Source organism: Microtus pennsylvanicus, chromosome 4 (genome assembly GCF_037038515.1).
Source record: "Microtus pennsylvanicus isolate mMicPen1 chromosome 4, mMicPen1.hap1, whole genome shotgun sequence".
Classification (NCBI taxonomy): domain Eukaryota; kingdom Metazoa; phylum Chordata; class Mammalia; order Rodentia; family Cricetidae; genus Microtus; species Microtus pennsylvanicus.
In genome coordinates this window covers 50,276,283-50,290,887 of record NC_134582.1, presented here as the reverse complement: position 1 = coordinate 50,290,887, position 14,605 = coordinate 50,276,283, and the positions used below count along the sequence as shown (strand labels likewise).

The 14,605-nt window shown below is 45.3% G+C and overlaps 1 protein-coding gene across 1 annotated transcript in view; it reads right to left on the bottom strand.

The window, feature by feature from the left end:
* Myo7b (myosin VIIB) overlaps positions 1–13,334 on the bottom strand; it is a 74,979-nt gene extending 61,645 nt beyond the window's left edge. The window contains exons 1-2 of the mRNA XM_075969063.1: positions 13,199–13,334; positions 2,475–2,516 (exon numbers count right to left, since the gene is read on the bottom strand). Coding sequence (XP_075825178.1) covers positions 2,475–2,492 — 18 coding nt within the window. The 5' untranslated portion in view covers positions 2,493–2,516; positions 13,199–13,334. The remainder of the gene's footprint in view (positions 1–2,474; positions 2,517–13,198) is intronic.
* Positions 13,335–14,605: the final 1,271 nt, after the last annotated feature.

Below are 14,605 nucleotides of genomic sequence, written 5' to 3'. Positions count from 1 at the left end.
TGTGGTAGATCCCACTGAGACTTTCGCTTTGCTGGGAGGATGTGCTCATTCTGTGATATATGTGGTGGATACCACAAAGATTTGTGCTTTGATTGGGGGGATGTGCTCATTTTATCATAAAGCTGAGCTCACCATAAGCAAAAAGCAAAATGTCGCTTCGTCACCTTCTTTCCTGGTGACCTCACCAAGATGGAGACGGCCACATGACTTGGCCACCATCTTTCTTAGTGGCATCATTAAGACGCTGACCACCATGTGACTTTACTGCCATCTTGGTTAATGGACCACATGGGATGAACTAAAATGGTGGCACCCGTCAAAGCTTCTTGGTACCAATGAGCCCTCTAGACCTCTAGAATTTCCTGTGCCAAGGGCATTCAGTCACGTGTCCCAGTTGCCTTCCCAGGTGTTTTCTTTACTTTCGCTGGGATCAAGGGAAAGGGGGCCCCAACATAGGACATATTGAAGAGCAATAAAGCCAACGTATTTTCACATTAGACTAAAGAGGAAATACCAGACCTTCATGGTGGGTTATTTTGGTGTTGATGATGACGTTTGTTTTAATTATGACACATTATTTTACATCACATATTTAATGGCTTCTAGAGAGGACTTAAGAATTTTCCCAGCCGCGTGCCTTCAACACTAGCCAGTACCAATGGGACCTGATTGGAGACATCCAGGTGTGGAAAATTCTGTGAATGTGCAGAATAACTTAGGAAAAACCTGGGGAGGCACGGGCCCAGCCAGAATCTAAAGAAGAGATTGCGGGATGCTGGGCAAGCTGCTGTTAGGAGCAGCTGCAATAGCCAGGTACAAAGAGAAGTCATCTCAGTGGGGAGATTGGAGAGCCAGGAGATGCTCATCCTTCATCTCTGCTGGGTCTGCCTGGTACCTCCAAGCCTGTTTTCTCTGACTAGGGTAGAGAATTCTGCCCCTTCACAAGACCCCTTTGCTCCGCGTTTTCTATCTGCTTGTTTCTACCCCATTGAGCCCTGGGTGCTGTGGCTTTTATTTGACCTCCAGTGCCAGGTCCATGGACAGACTATGGAGAAAAAACAGGACAGTGCCATCCCTTTCTACGTTCTAACTCCAGGTCTTCCTCAGCTGCACTCTTCCAGATGCTATAACCATCAGTTATAACACATAACATATGTATAACATACGACACATGTTTTCTCTAGCAGCTCCTCACACTCATTCAAAACCAGAAGCACGGCTGTGGTTTCACTCTGTACCTTATAAAGAGTGTCTTGAGCTTTCTAGAAGGTTTACCCGGAAACTCACAAAGCCATAAAATCTAACAGTGTGTGCACCGGTCATAATAATGTATTGCATTGCCCTAAGTCCATAAGTTTGAATTAAGCTTTCTTTTGTTAAGGTAGTATTGTCCAACACTGTCCTCGGAGCCAAACAACTGCCATTCTTCTATGCCCTGCGAGGGGCTCAGCTATCACAGTTTACTTGATCTGCATCTCACAGTACCTGAGAAGAAGAGCACACCCTCACTTTTTTTTCCTTTTGAATCACTCTAAGGCTAGGGCATTTTCTCTGGGTTTCTTTTTTAAAAAAAAAAAATTTATTTATTTTGTATACAATATTCTGTCTACATGTGTGCCTGAAGGCCAGAAGAGGGCACCAGACCTCATTACAGATGGTTGTGAGCCACCATGTGGTTGCTGAGAATTGAACTCAGGACCGTTGGAAGAGCAGGCAATGCTCTTAACCACTGAGCCATCTTTCCAGCCCTCTCTGGGTTTCTTGATTCAATTAGCAAGATCTCACTCCACTTCCTACACATGGAGACATTACCTAGCCACAGAAACACAGGCATTTACTGAGTGAACGGAACAAGGATCTCTCTGCCAGGGCCGTGGAGGACAAGTGGGAACTCCCCATTCCTTTCCCAAGTGTGAAAGTGCACGTGCAAAGGTGATGGCGTGCCAACGGATGGGCACGCACATGTGTGCAGAGGCCAGAGGATGAACTCGGCTTTTCCTCAGGGCTGTCCACCATGCTTTTAGAGCTAAGACACTGGTACTGACTGACGCAGCTGAGCAATTGACAACTGAACCTCACTAGGATTACAGGAAATACCTAACATACCTGGCTACTCCCTTTCTTTTATTTTCTTTCTTCCTTTTTTTTTTAATAATAGGCTCTTGGGTATCAAACTCAGGCACTCGTACTTGCAAGGCAAGCATTTTATGGACTGAGCTGTCTCCCTGCCCCAGTAACCCCCCTTTTAAGTCCCTTAATGTAAGTGAGAAATTTCTGTGCACAAGTGGCCACTGTGCAGAGATGAAGTGTTACCCACACTTGCTCCCTTCCAATAAGAATAAAATTCTTCCTACTCCTCGATCACCACCCCTGGCCCTGGAATTTTCCTTCTGGGGTCTCTTAGACTCTCTTCTTTCCTTGAAAGTGATTTGACCAAGCCTTGGGAGACATCCACGGTTAAGTGCTGTGCTTACCAGGTGGAACACCGACATCCCAGGTCAGCGGCTCCCTGTGTCCTGTAGGAAACAAAGCAGAGCGTCAGCCCCAGGGCCTGCCAGCGTGAAACCCATGAGGCACAAGTGCGGTGAGGGTTTGACCACCCATCCAGTCCACGAGTGTCTTGACTGGAGCTTGACTCAGGAACAGCTCTGAATAGCTGGATGTGTGGGTCACATTCCCAGCCCATGGGCAAGGAGGTGATTCTTGTTCTTTTCATTCTACATGCCTTCCAGAGAACAATTGGCCCTTGGTTCTGGGCTCCATTCAGGGAGTAGGGCAGTGCCTTGTCATTCAAAAGCCCAAGTTTTGAGGTGGGGGGAGAGGGAGTATTCCTGTGTGTGTATGTGCATGGTGTGTGTGCATACATGTGGAAGATAGAGATCAACTACGGGAGTTGTTTCTCAGGAGCCATCTGTGGTTGTTTGAATGTAACTGACCCCCATGAGTTCATAGGAAGTGGCACTATTAGGAGGTGTGGCCTAGCTGGAGTAGGTGTGGTCTTGTTGGGGGAAGTGTGTCACTGTGGGGTGGGCTTTGAGGTCTTCTATGCTCAAGCTACCCCCTTCTACGCTCAAGTCAATTGGACACAGACTCCTGCTGCTGCCTGTAGATCAGGATATAGAACGCTCAGCTCTTTCTCCAGCACCATATCTGTCTGCACACCACCTGTCCCACCATGATGATAATGGACTGAACCTCTAAAACCGTAAGCTACCCCAATTAAATGTTTTCCTTTATAAGAATTGCCAAGGTCGTGGTGTCTCTTCACAGCAATAGAAACTCTTAAGATGCCATTTATCACATTTCTGTCTCTCTCCTTTCTTTTGTTTCCTTCCTTTTTCCTTCCTCCCTCTTTTTCTCCCTCCTTCCCTTCCTTTCTTCCTTCTCTCCTTCCTCCCTTTTGTGTATGTGTGGTTTATTGTGTGATGAGGAGTGCACACATGTGCCCACATGTATGTAAAGACCAGATGTTGACACTGGATGTTTTCCTTGGTTATCTCTGCTTTATGTATTGAGGCAGGGTCTCTCCCTGAACCCAGAGTTCAATGAGGCAGATAGTGTAGTTAGTCAGTTTTCCCTGGGGATCCCTGTCTCCACAGGTAGGCAGCCCTACACTCATGGTATAGACATGGGTGCTTGTACCCGAATTCCAGTTGTCATATTTATATAGCAAACACTTTACCCAATTAGCCATTTCTTCAGTACCCACTTTGGTTTTTGACACAAGGTCTTTCACTGGGACTTGGAACTCAACAAGTAGACTAGGTTGTCTGGGCAGTGAGTCCTCAGGATCCCCCTGTCTCTACCTCCAAGATCTCGATTACAAGCTTGTTGCCATCATGGCCACCTAGTCCAGAATTTTAACCAGTCCCCATATCCATGCAAACTAGCCATCACCATAAGTCTTGGGAAGGGCTCAGCTACACACAGATTGTTTACTTGTGGTGGTAAGAATGACCCCCATAGGTTCATATATTTGAATGCTTAGTCATCAGGGAGTGGAAATCTTTGATAAGATTAAAGGATTAGGAGGTATGACTTTGTGTGAGTAACCGCAGTATTGTTGGAGGAAGCGTGTCACTGAGTGTGGGCTTTGAGGTTCCAAAAGTCCACGCTAGACCAGACTTTCTCTCCGCCTGTGGATCAGGATGTAGTTCTCAGCTACTTCTCCCGCACCATGCCTGCCTGCTGCCATGTTCCCTGCCATAATAATCATGAATGAAGTAAGCCCCTGAACATGTAAGCAAGCCCGCAATTAAATATTTTCTTTTTTAAGACACTTTTTTTATGAAGTGTCTCTTCATAGCAATAGAACAGTAAGACTTGATCTAAACCTTTTAATCAGTATCTCATTATATAGCTCAAAATGGTTCCAGCTTCTCACCTGCTGGGATTACAGACCTGCCTCTTGATTTTTATCTGGGGCTCAAAAAAGTTAATGAACTTAGTTAATGAACAGTATAGCTGGGAATTAGGCCCAGATCAAACACATTCCAAACCTATCCCGGCTCTGGCTGCTCTCAAGTGCCATGGAAGCACTCAGATGGCAGGAGAAGTCAGGTCCCCAATCTTCCCACTCATGGAGATGCCCTTCCTGTTCTTCTGACTTGAATGCTACTGTGCTTCTTTTCTGATATGTTAGCAGGGAGAGGCAGTTGCTGTGTCTATGGTGTTCATTTCTCATTTGCTGCCTCTAGCATAGGCCTGAGCCAGAAGGGACACAGGCATTAGCTATCTCCTGGCAGGGCATGGAAAACCCCTGGAAATGGCGTTGTTACAATAATGCCTTATTTGGTTGAGTAAGGATGCCCAGTAATGGGGCAGCTCTGATGGCAGCAACCATTCTGTGGGGTGGGCGCGGGGACATGGAAACTGGGGAATGCTGAGACTTTCCCAAAGCTTGGCATGTGTGTGTTCATGTATGTGTGGGTACTGTTTGATTGAAAGTGAGACCCCAGCCCTCTAACACACCTTTATCTAAGGAGTCTGGGATGATTGATTGAAAGTGTCACCCCAGGCCTTGGCACCCACCCTTGGAGCAGGGATGGAGCAGAAAGCTCCATCTCAACCCCCCCCCCCAGGAGTTCTTGATCTGGACTCCACCTCCAGGAAAGCCTGTCAAGCGCTGATCCCTCCCCAGGGAGGGGCAGGACCACTCTCACAGGCTATTTAGGCTGCCGCCCAGAAAAGGAACACGTGGTCTCGAGTTTTGCATGGTCTCCCCCTCTGTTCACCCCCCCCCCCATGCTCCCAGCCACCTGGGAGCATTGCATTTATTAAATGCAGGCGTCTTTTATTTGGTCTATTTGCGTCGGCAGAGAGGCTCGTCTTAAGAATTATTCCTTACAGGTACGTATATACATGAATGCAAATGTGTGGTGAAGGCATTGTTTAATCATTTCTGCAAGGTAAACCATTTCATTTTAGAGGGAAGCTCATTAAGAGGCAGGGCATTAAAAAGGGAGGTGAAACATTCCATCCTCCATCAAGCAGGGAATGTTGCTAAAACAGAAGGCAAACAACGCAATAGCCTCATGAGGTCCTTGAAACACATCAGAGTCACTAGATCCCCTAAATTTCATGAGCAGTGAGAACAACTGAGAGAGACTTTCAGCACTCTGAGATGCCCAGAGCAGGGTCACACCAACGGAACCAGTCAGAAGAGGCAGAGAGCAGCCAGGCTGCCCGGAAAACTCCAGATCTTGGGGTGGGGCTTTGGCTTTGGAGAGATGGTTCGGTGGTTAAGAGCACAGGCTGCTTTTCAAAAGGTCCTGGGTTCAATCCCCAGCACCACAACTATCTGCGATTCTAGTCTCAGGGGACGTGACACCTTCTTCTGCCTTCTAGGAGCACTTTGTGTGCAGGGTGTACAGACAAGCTTTCGTGGAAACACTAATACACATAAAATAAAAAGAAATAAAATCTAAAATAAGAAAGAAAGAAGGAGAGAAATAAGGAAGGAAAGAGGCGCAGACTAATTGAGCTGCCCAGAAGAGACACTCCCATTTGTCAAGCTGCCTGCGTGCTGTGCGGTGTGCTCCAGGTTTCTAGCTTTTGGGAGCTGTCTCCCGTGCTGGGATTGGCTTTGGCAAAGCAGCTGTCTTCAATTTATTTCTACTCCTGTAAGCAACCCCAATAAAACTCACTGGTTCACCAGGTTGGGCTTCAGTGGCATCATTAGTTTGGTCTGTTGTGGGCTCTGGGGTGAGTAAATGTTTGTTCACGTCTGCCCAGGAATCACGTCACACAACAGGAGCTGGAGGACAATCTCAGATGCTGCTCCTCAGGGGCCATCCATCTTGGGTTTGAGAGACAGTCTTTCGTTGGACTAGAATAACTTATCTCTACCTTCCCAGAACTTACAAGCGTGTATCACCATGCCCAGGTTTTCTTTGTAATGTGGGATTGGGGTGGTACCTTGTTCACCATAGCTTTTCAACTGGTAAGCAAAGAAAGAGAATCTTCTCCCTTCTACAATCTGCCTCATCCCCATATCCTCTGCTGTGGGGAAGTATAAACACCTGTCAAAGTGCTGAGAAGGCCATCAACAATCTTAGGTTTCTGAGGTGATTCATCCTCAATTTTTGATGGCCTCTGGGTCAGCAAGAAGCTGTGAGGCTGGACCTCACAGACTTTAGCTTCAAAAGTGTGCCTGAGAAAGAGGCAAAGAGGGGCATAAAAGGTCAGATTGTGTGACCTTACAAAGTGCCTGATGCAGGACTGGAGTTGCCATGTCCTCAGAGACTTGTTGAAGAGGATTGGATGGAATCCTACAGATGGGTTTTCTTTTGAACATCTCTGCCTCTCTGTCCAAGTCATCTCAGATTTGCTTACGACTTGGCAGAGCAATGCTGCTACCGTGCAACTATTATGCTCCATTCCACTGTTCAGTTAGCTCACTTTTCCACTAGAACCTCCACCGGACTCAGTGGTGGGAGGGTAAAGACTCTGGAGGTTGAAGATGTGACTGAGGTCCAGAGACAAGTTCAGCTACAGGGCTGACTTAGGGTCAGACCTCATCTCATAGCCTAAGAAGAGCCCCATGCAGTCCCCAAGTCTCTTGTCCTGTGCTTGATGTGGGCTAAAGAATTCTAGCTACCCTCACTGTATTTTCTTCCAGTTGCAGATTCCACAGTTAAACCTCTCCTAAGGCCTAGGATTACTGCCAGGCTCCTAACAATTCTAGGTCCTAAAGTGACATTTCTAGTGGTCATATCCATCCCCAGGCCCAAACGAAGGCCTGTTTCTCTGGACTTCTCCAGAAGATGTGCCTTGAGTACAGCTAACTCTGTGTGACTGCAGTACCTATCTCTTTACTCCTCCAGATTCCTCCATTCTTGCATTCTTTATCTCAATGAATGGCGTTAGCAACTGCTGAAGGAGTCATCCTATTCTTCCCTCACTTCCAAAGAGTGGCCACTATTTTTCTTTTTAAAATCCGTGGCTTCCAACTATATGCTGTTTATAAGAAACCTATATCAAGTATAAAGACACAAGCGTTGTTAAAGAGACTAAGAAAGACTTATTTCACTAACACTCATCAAAGGAAAACTGGAATACACATACAATTACATAGAGAACAGATTTGAAGTTAAAAAAAGACAAGTGAAGAGGAATACTACACAATGGCAAGGGATTAAATATTCAAAGAAAACATAGTCCTTAACATCTATACACCTTATACCAGAATTCTAAAAAAATAAGGCAAAATGTTATAAAAATGCAAGAGGAAGTAACAGAATCCACCACTACAGTTGGCTTTATGAGAAATGGAGAGAATCAGCATGCTGGAAGCCAGTATGAAAAATAGACTAACCACCAACCAAATATGAGACTAAAAGTGTGCAAATTGATTTTTATACACCACTTTGTCCCAAAACAGCAGAATATACATTCTTTTCAATCTCACACGGAACACTTTCTAAGGGAGATCACATTCCATTCTGGGCACTAATGCATACTGGTGCCTACTCTTGGGCAACAAAAATTCACATAAAACCATAAAAAAGGTTCTAATCACACAAAAAGGAGCCAACTTGCCTTACCAGTCTCATGTCTGTCATGCTGGCCACAGTAAAGAGATGCTTCTCCTGGCAGCTGCCAGCATGCCATGAGCTAAGCCACATGGCATGTTCCCAAAGTCTCTCACATAGGCCACATACAGAAAAGCGTCTCTTAGCCACTGCCTGCAAGCTTGAGCCACCAATGCAAGCTCCATCAGCACACTGAGTGGTGGGTTTGGAATTTTGCTCATAAGATTACAGATACATGGAAAAGACGGTTTCAGATGGAAAAAGTTTTCAAACAGGTTACAGTGTATTTAACAATATACATAGGCAAATTTATGAAGTGTTCCATATTTTTTTTAAAAATTTACATAGGCTTGGGAGAGAAAAGAGAAGATATAAACAGTCATAAAATATAGTTTTAACATAATAAGATAAAGTCCTTAAAAGAGGAGTAAAGTAATATAAAAGAAATAAGCCACATAAAGATGGAAAATACATTGTCTGGTTCCTGTATGCCATTGTGTTGTCTTTAAAATTTTTTGGTTGCTAAGAGACACTGGATTATGAAAACTAATAAACCAAACTATATATTTTGAAAATGTCTTGACTTCAAAATTTTAATGACACTGAGACATGTCTGCTCCTAACAGCACCAGTTTACTTCAGAGAAGATGATGGGCATTGAAGACCCTCCATATGGAGTTTACTTTCTTTATGGCAAAAGCTAGCCATTGCAGAAAAAAAAATAAAAAACCTGCCCTTGCCTCAATTGTTGACAATATATTGTCCAAACTTGACCATCAGGGCACAAAAGAAAAGGACTGTCAAACTTTGCCAAGACAAGGTAGGACAGTACTTCAAAATTCCCTGCTTCTCAGAAAAGTCTGTCAGATCTATCAGGCCTGTAGGCCAAAGTTCGATTCCTCAAAGCTACAGAAGAACCTAGTGTGACTGTCCAGGAAGCCAGATGTCCCTGTCACTAGGTAACATTTCACCCTTCTGAGGTCTTTGACAGAGCTGAAGACTAGATAGTCATAGTTAAAGTTTGCTTAGTTATTATAAAAAGTAAATTAGGTATAAAACTTTAGAGTCACAAAGATAAAATAGATAACAAAATATTTTCCCTAATTTTGCCAAATACAAATGGACTAGATATTGTAACTGTAATTTTTGATCTTGTTGGTAATAAGTAACTGATAATCTTACTAAGTAAGAGGAGAAAAAATGATTTTTTAAAATGTAGACCAGAAATTGGTACAACTAGCCCCTCAAGAAATCAAAAACCAAAAATTCAATACAACCAGAAGCCTAACCAAAAAACAAACAAACAAAAATTTCAATAAAATTAAGAAAAGCACAAAATATAACTTTTAGTATCAGGGTAGAAACTTGGTAGACCCCTGTAATCCCAGATGGGGAGGCTGGAACAGGCAAATTTCTCAAACAAGTTGATGGGGGTTGGGGAGTGGAAAGTGGAGGTTTGAATAAAAATGGTCCCCAGAGACCCACATATTTGAACACCCCAGTTGTCTTTTAAGACTCTTCAGTATCATAACCTGCCTAGTTTTTTAGCTTATAGTCTATCTTACAAGCTACCCCTGCATACAGGATACCCTGAACTTAACGCAGGCCTTGAAATACCTCACGCTCTCTCTTATCTTCATGTCTCTGTATTTGACCTGGATTTGGAACACACACTCATGTACATATACAAACAGACCTTGTCACATTACACACAGAAGCTTCCATTTTCTGCTTTAGCCCTTGGGCCTGTTTTTATATGGCATTGTGCATGGCTCTCCCACGAATGTGTGAGACCTGAGAACTCACTGTGTATCAGTCTGCTGCCTAAATGAACACACGGACCAGCGAATGGATGGATGGACAAATGGATTGAGGTGAGTAAGAGAGCAGATTAATGAATACACTGGTGTAGATAGATGGATGGACGGTGGGTGAACGGATGAACAAATGGATGGATGGATACATACATATACATACATACATACATACATACATACATACATACATACATACATAGATCTTCTCAGAAAGGCAGATGAGGGAACACTATTATACTTGAAAGTCTCTGCTCTTTGAGAATATGAGGTTTTCATCCCAGGCCAGGCCCCCTTGTAAACTCTGAAAAAAAATGGAATTGAACGCATGGGGTCACCATCCCGGTTAACCCGAAGAGCCATGCTATGGTGACTGTCCTCGAGGGGATGGAGTGTGAACTTCTGGCTCCCAAAGCTTTCCACAGAATTACCACACTATGTCACTGCTCTTGAGCAGCAGAAAGACACTTGTGAAATGGGCTGGGAGGAGACCAGAGGGCTGAGGGAAGGGGGTGCTATGTGCTGCGGGCTTTCCCAGAGCATGCGGGGAACTCTGTCATGTAAGCTACAGAACCTGTGCTCTTCTCGGAGACCTCTTGCCTCCAAAAAGAAAATCCAGCATTGACCCTGGCCTGTGAAATTCCAGTCCCAAGGATAACAGAGTTTTGCCTCCCCAAAGGGTATGAGTATTCTCTGGGCAAAAAGGACATCTGTGGCCGGACAAGACCGAGTAAGTCACAGAAGCTATCTGGGTCATCAGAGATTGCCTGTTCTCCACATGGTTCCAGAGCCAGGTCCAGGATATGGGGAGTCACCACCCAGTGAAAGGGAAGGCTGTTGCGGAGGGAAGAATCACAGCAGGTCTTCCTGCTTTCTTTCCTCTTTCCTTTTCTTTCCCTACCTATTCTATCTATCATCTATCTATCTATCTATCTATCTATCTATCTATCTATCTATCTATCTATCTATCTATCTATCTATCTATCTATCAATCTATCTATCTATCCATCCATCCATCCATCTATATATCTATATCTATATCTATTCTGAGATAGGGCCTCATGGATTCTAGGTTGTCCTCAAACTCACTCTGTATTCAACGATAACTGAACTTCTGATCTTCCTTCTTTCTCTGAAGTGCTGGAATTACAGGCATGCATCACTACATCCAGTTTATACACTGAGGGAGACTGAACCCAGGGTTTAGTTCATGCGCGCCAAACAGCCTACCAACTGAGCCACACCCCAGTTGTTGCTCTTAAGGAATTTATTAGTTCCAGAGTTACAGGTACAATATTCCTTTTAGTTGCAAGATAATCATTTTTGTATGTATGCGTGTGTGTGTATATATATACACATACATTACGTATATACATACACGCATACATACATATAAAACGTTTTTTATCATCATTCCATATTTGGGAGAACTAAAGCTCAGCAAAGTGGTGAGAAGCCAGAGCCTCTTAGCCTAACAGACAGGGTTCCCAGCAGGGGCACAAGGAAACGAGTCGGGAGAGGAAAGAGAAAAGAAGAGAGGGAACAATGAAGAAGATGCTAAGAAAGGCCCTGGAATCTCCATGTTCCAGGTAAGGCAGAGGCTGCAATGACCTATGAGAGGTGGAGACTTGCAGCCCAGGGCCTTGGAGCCTGGGACCTTTCCCAGCTCTCCAACTCACTTCCATTCTCTTTGCCCAGTTACACTATATACCTTGAATTTTTCTTCTTCTTACTCTTCTTGTTTGTTTGTTTGTTTGTTTTAGTTTTTCTAGACAGGGTTTTGCTGTAACTTTGGAGCCTGTCCTGGAACTAGCTCTTGTAGACCTGGTTGGCTTCAAACTCACAGAGATTTGCCTGCCTCTGTCTCCCGAGTGCTGGGATTAAAGGTGCGCATCACCACTGCCCAGCTTCCTGTTTATTTATAATCCTGTTCTGTTACTGTTGTATATGGAAACTACATAAAGCCACTGTTTTGTTACCTTTCAATAATGCAGGTGTTTGTAAGAGTGTCATTCTCTTTCTTAATAAACAGTCTCCATTTCTATCATTATCCACGTGTCCCTGGTCCAGTTCTTTGTTCTGGGACATGGAACCTAGAAATTGGGGTACCTTCTGGGCTCAGATTAAATTAATAGGATGATACCCGGAAACTTCCATCAGTTCCTGCTTGAGTCCCTGCTTTGTTCTGGGAGCTAGAGACAGGTCTGGGGGTTTCAGACCAAACAGTGTCAAAGAAGAGGCTGGCTGATGCGTGCGTCAGGTGTGTTGATGTCACTGTCCCCTCGTGCTTTTGTTCAGTGTGATCTGGAAATCCCAAAGAGCAAGCAGTACCAACGGAGTGAGCTTTATCAGGGCTCAAACACGAGGGAGGGCTGGGGAGATATCTCGGTCAGTAAAGCGCTTACTAGGCAAGCATAAGAGATTCAGAATCCTCATGACTTTCTTTTTCTTAAAGCTACAATCCTGAACACAGTCCAGAGGTCTTACGAGTTAGAACAAAGTTGGCACCCACAGATATAAAGCAGATCCTGAGTGGGGGCCTAGGAATTGGAAACACACGCACCCAACTTAGGGGACTCAGGGTGGGGACCCCCACACTGCCAGCTACCAAACCTCAGCCGGTCTCTACTGACTTCTGTCTCCAATTTCCTCCTCCATGATGGGGATGGTACACACCAATCCCCAAACTGACATGTCTATAACCTTGTATCTATCTCTTTCACCATCTCATTCACCCAACACGCAAACCTTGAGAAGGCTCTGGAAGCCAGTGACTGCCTGTCTTGCCACAAACCAGTGCCTTAGCTCCCCAGAGTTGTCTAAACACAGTAACCTGCCTCCGTGGATCAAGTGGATGAACCCAGGTGGAAGTCAAGATCAGCTGTGCTCCTTGCTGAGGCTCCTCAGCCCCAGATCTCAGTCTCTTGCCCATAAAATGGAGGCAGTATCACCAGAACATCTCACAAATACAGTGGGTTTCCTCATACGGCACAGCAGGGCCTCAGCCTGGTACCTGTGTATCCTCAGCCTCTTGGATTTCCTGGGAGGCCTTCCAGCAGAGAGGACTAGACAGAAGGCGGCAGCAGTGGCTGCTTCCCTGAGCAGTGCCTGCCCTCCTGTAGCATAGGACTCGATAGCCCTTCTTCACCCTTCTCAGCCTCCCAGTGTAAGCCTGCTGCCCACATCACTTGCCCTATTACCCGCTGAACTGAGGTTTTGGGTTTCCTAGGTCTGGAGGAGCATCCCAGCCCTCTGCTCCGCAGGCCTGCCCCACCCTGCTTCCAGGTCTGTGTCTCCAGACCCACCTCCTACCTGGAATCCCTCCTTGCACGTATCCCAGGACTCTCTTACCTTGTCAGGATCAGAGTATGGGGGTCCTGTTGACTCTCTGTCCCTCCACCCTGGGCACCTGAAAGATCCAGGTAGGGAGACAGGTTCCGAGCTTCGGGTAGTATAGGAGAGAAAGGACAGAAGACGTAGAAGGGCTCCAAGAGGAAGTGGCTAAGCACTGTGGGTATACGTAATTTATTACAGGACTTTGTCCTCTGTCTCAGGAACATCCACTCCCACAGGCCTCCTGCAGCCCCAGCCAGCAGCCCAGAAACTGTCTGCTCTTCAGCGGACCCGCGGATGATCGCTTCTCAGAGGCCTCAGGGTCTGTTCTCTGAGAACTCTGCTTATCGCTTTCCAAGCCCTGGGTGACAGTCAGTTGACTGTCCAGGCAGTTCAGTGTCCTCAAATGATGGTGGAGGCTCAATGGAAGACAGTCAGGGCCTCTGTTCTCGAGCATCAGAGAGTACTGACTAGGGGCTGAGATAGAGTGTTGATATTAGAGTTTTAAGAATCAGAACCTGGGGCGGGGGATGGAGAGCTGGTTCAGTGGTTGAGAGCACTGGCTGCTCTTTCAGAGGACCCGGTTCAATTTCCAGCACATGGTACCTCATAGCTGCCTGTAACTCCAGTTTCAGAGGATCTGACACCTTCACGGACATACATACAGGCAAAATGTGAATGTACGTGAAGTAATAAAACCTTAAAAAAAATTAAGAATCAGAACCTAGATGGGCCCTGGCATCTCTAGCCAACTCAACTAAGCCAGTCAACAGGCCTATTATCTTTTTTTTTTAAGTAATAACCAAAAAACAGAAAAGGGAGGTTTATTTATTATCTTCATCAATGTTCTATTGCTGTGAAGAGACATCATGACCATGACAACTCTTATAAAGGAAAGCACTTAACAGAAACTGTCTTATAGTTCAGAGGTTTAGTCCATTGTCATGATGGTGGGGAACATGGCGGCACACAGGCAGACATGGTACTGGAGAAGTAGCTGAGAGATCTACACCTGGATCTACAGACAGCAGGAAGAGAGAGAGAGAGTCTGGACTTGGAACGGGCTTTTTAAAACCTCAAAGCCCACCCCCAGTGACACACTTCTTCCAACAAAGCCACACCTCCTAATCCTTTCAAATAGTGCCACTCCCTAGTGACCAAGTGTTCAAATCCATGAGTCTATGGAGTCCACTTTTACTCAGACCACCACATTCATTATAGCCACACTGTGTAGAGGGACAAAGAGATCAAGTGAGCCTCCCAAGTCCACCTTCTAGATCCTGACATGGGGTCTAGGTTTAAACAGAGGGCAAGAGGTGGATAAAACTAAGCACTCCTGGTCCGGGATGCGGTACTGCCCACTACTGACCCACCATTATCTCAGCTCATCTCTCTTGCAGGGTAAGCCTGACAAGTTATCAGAAC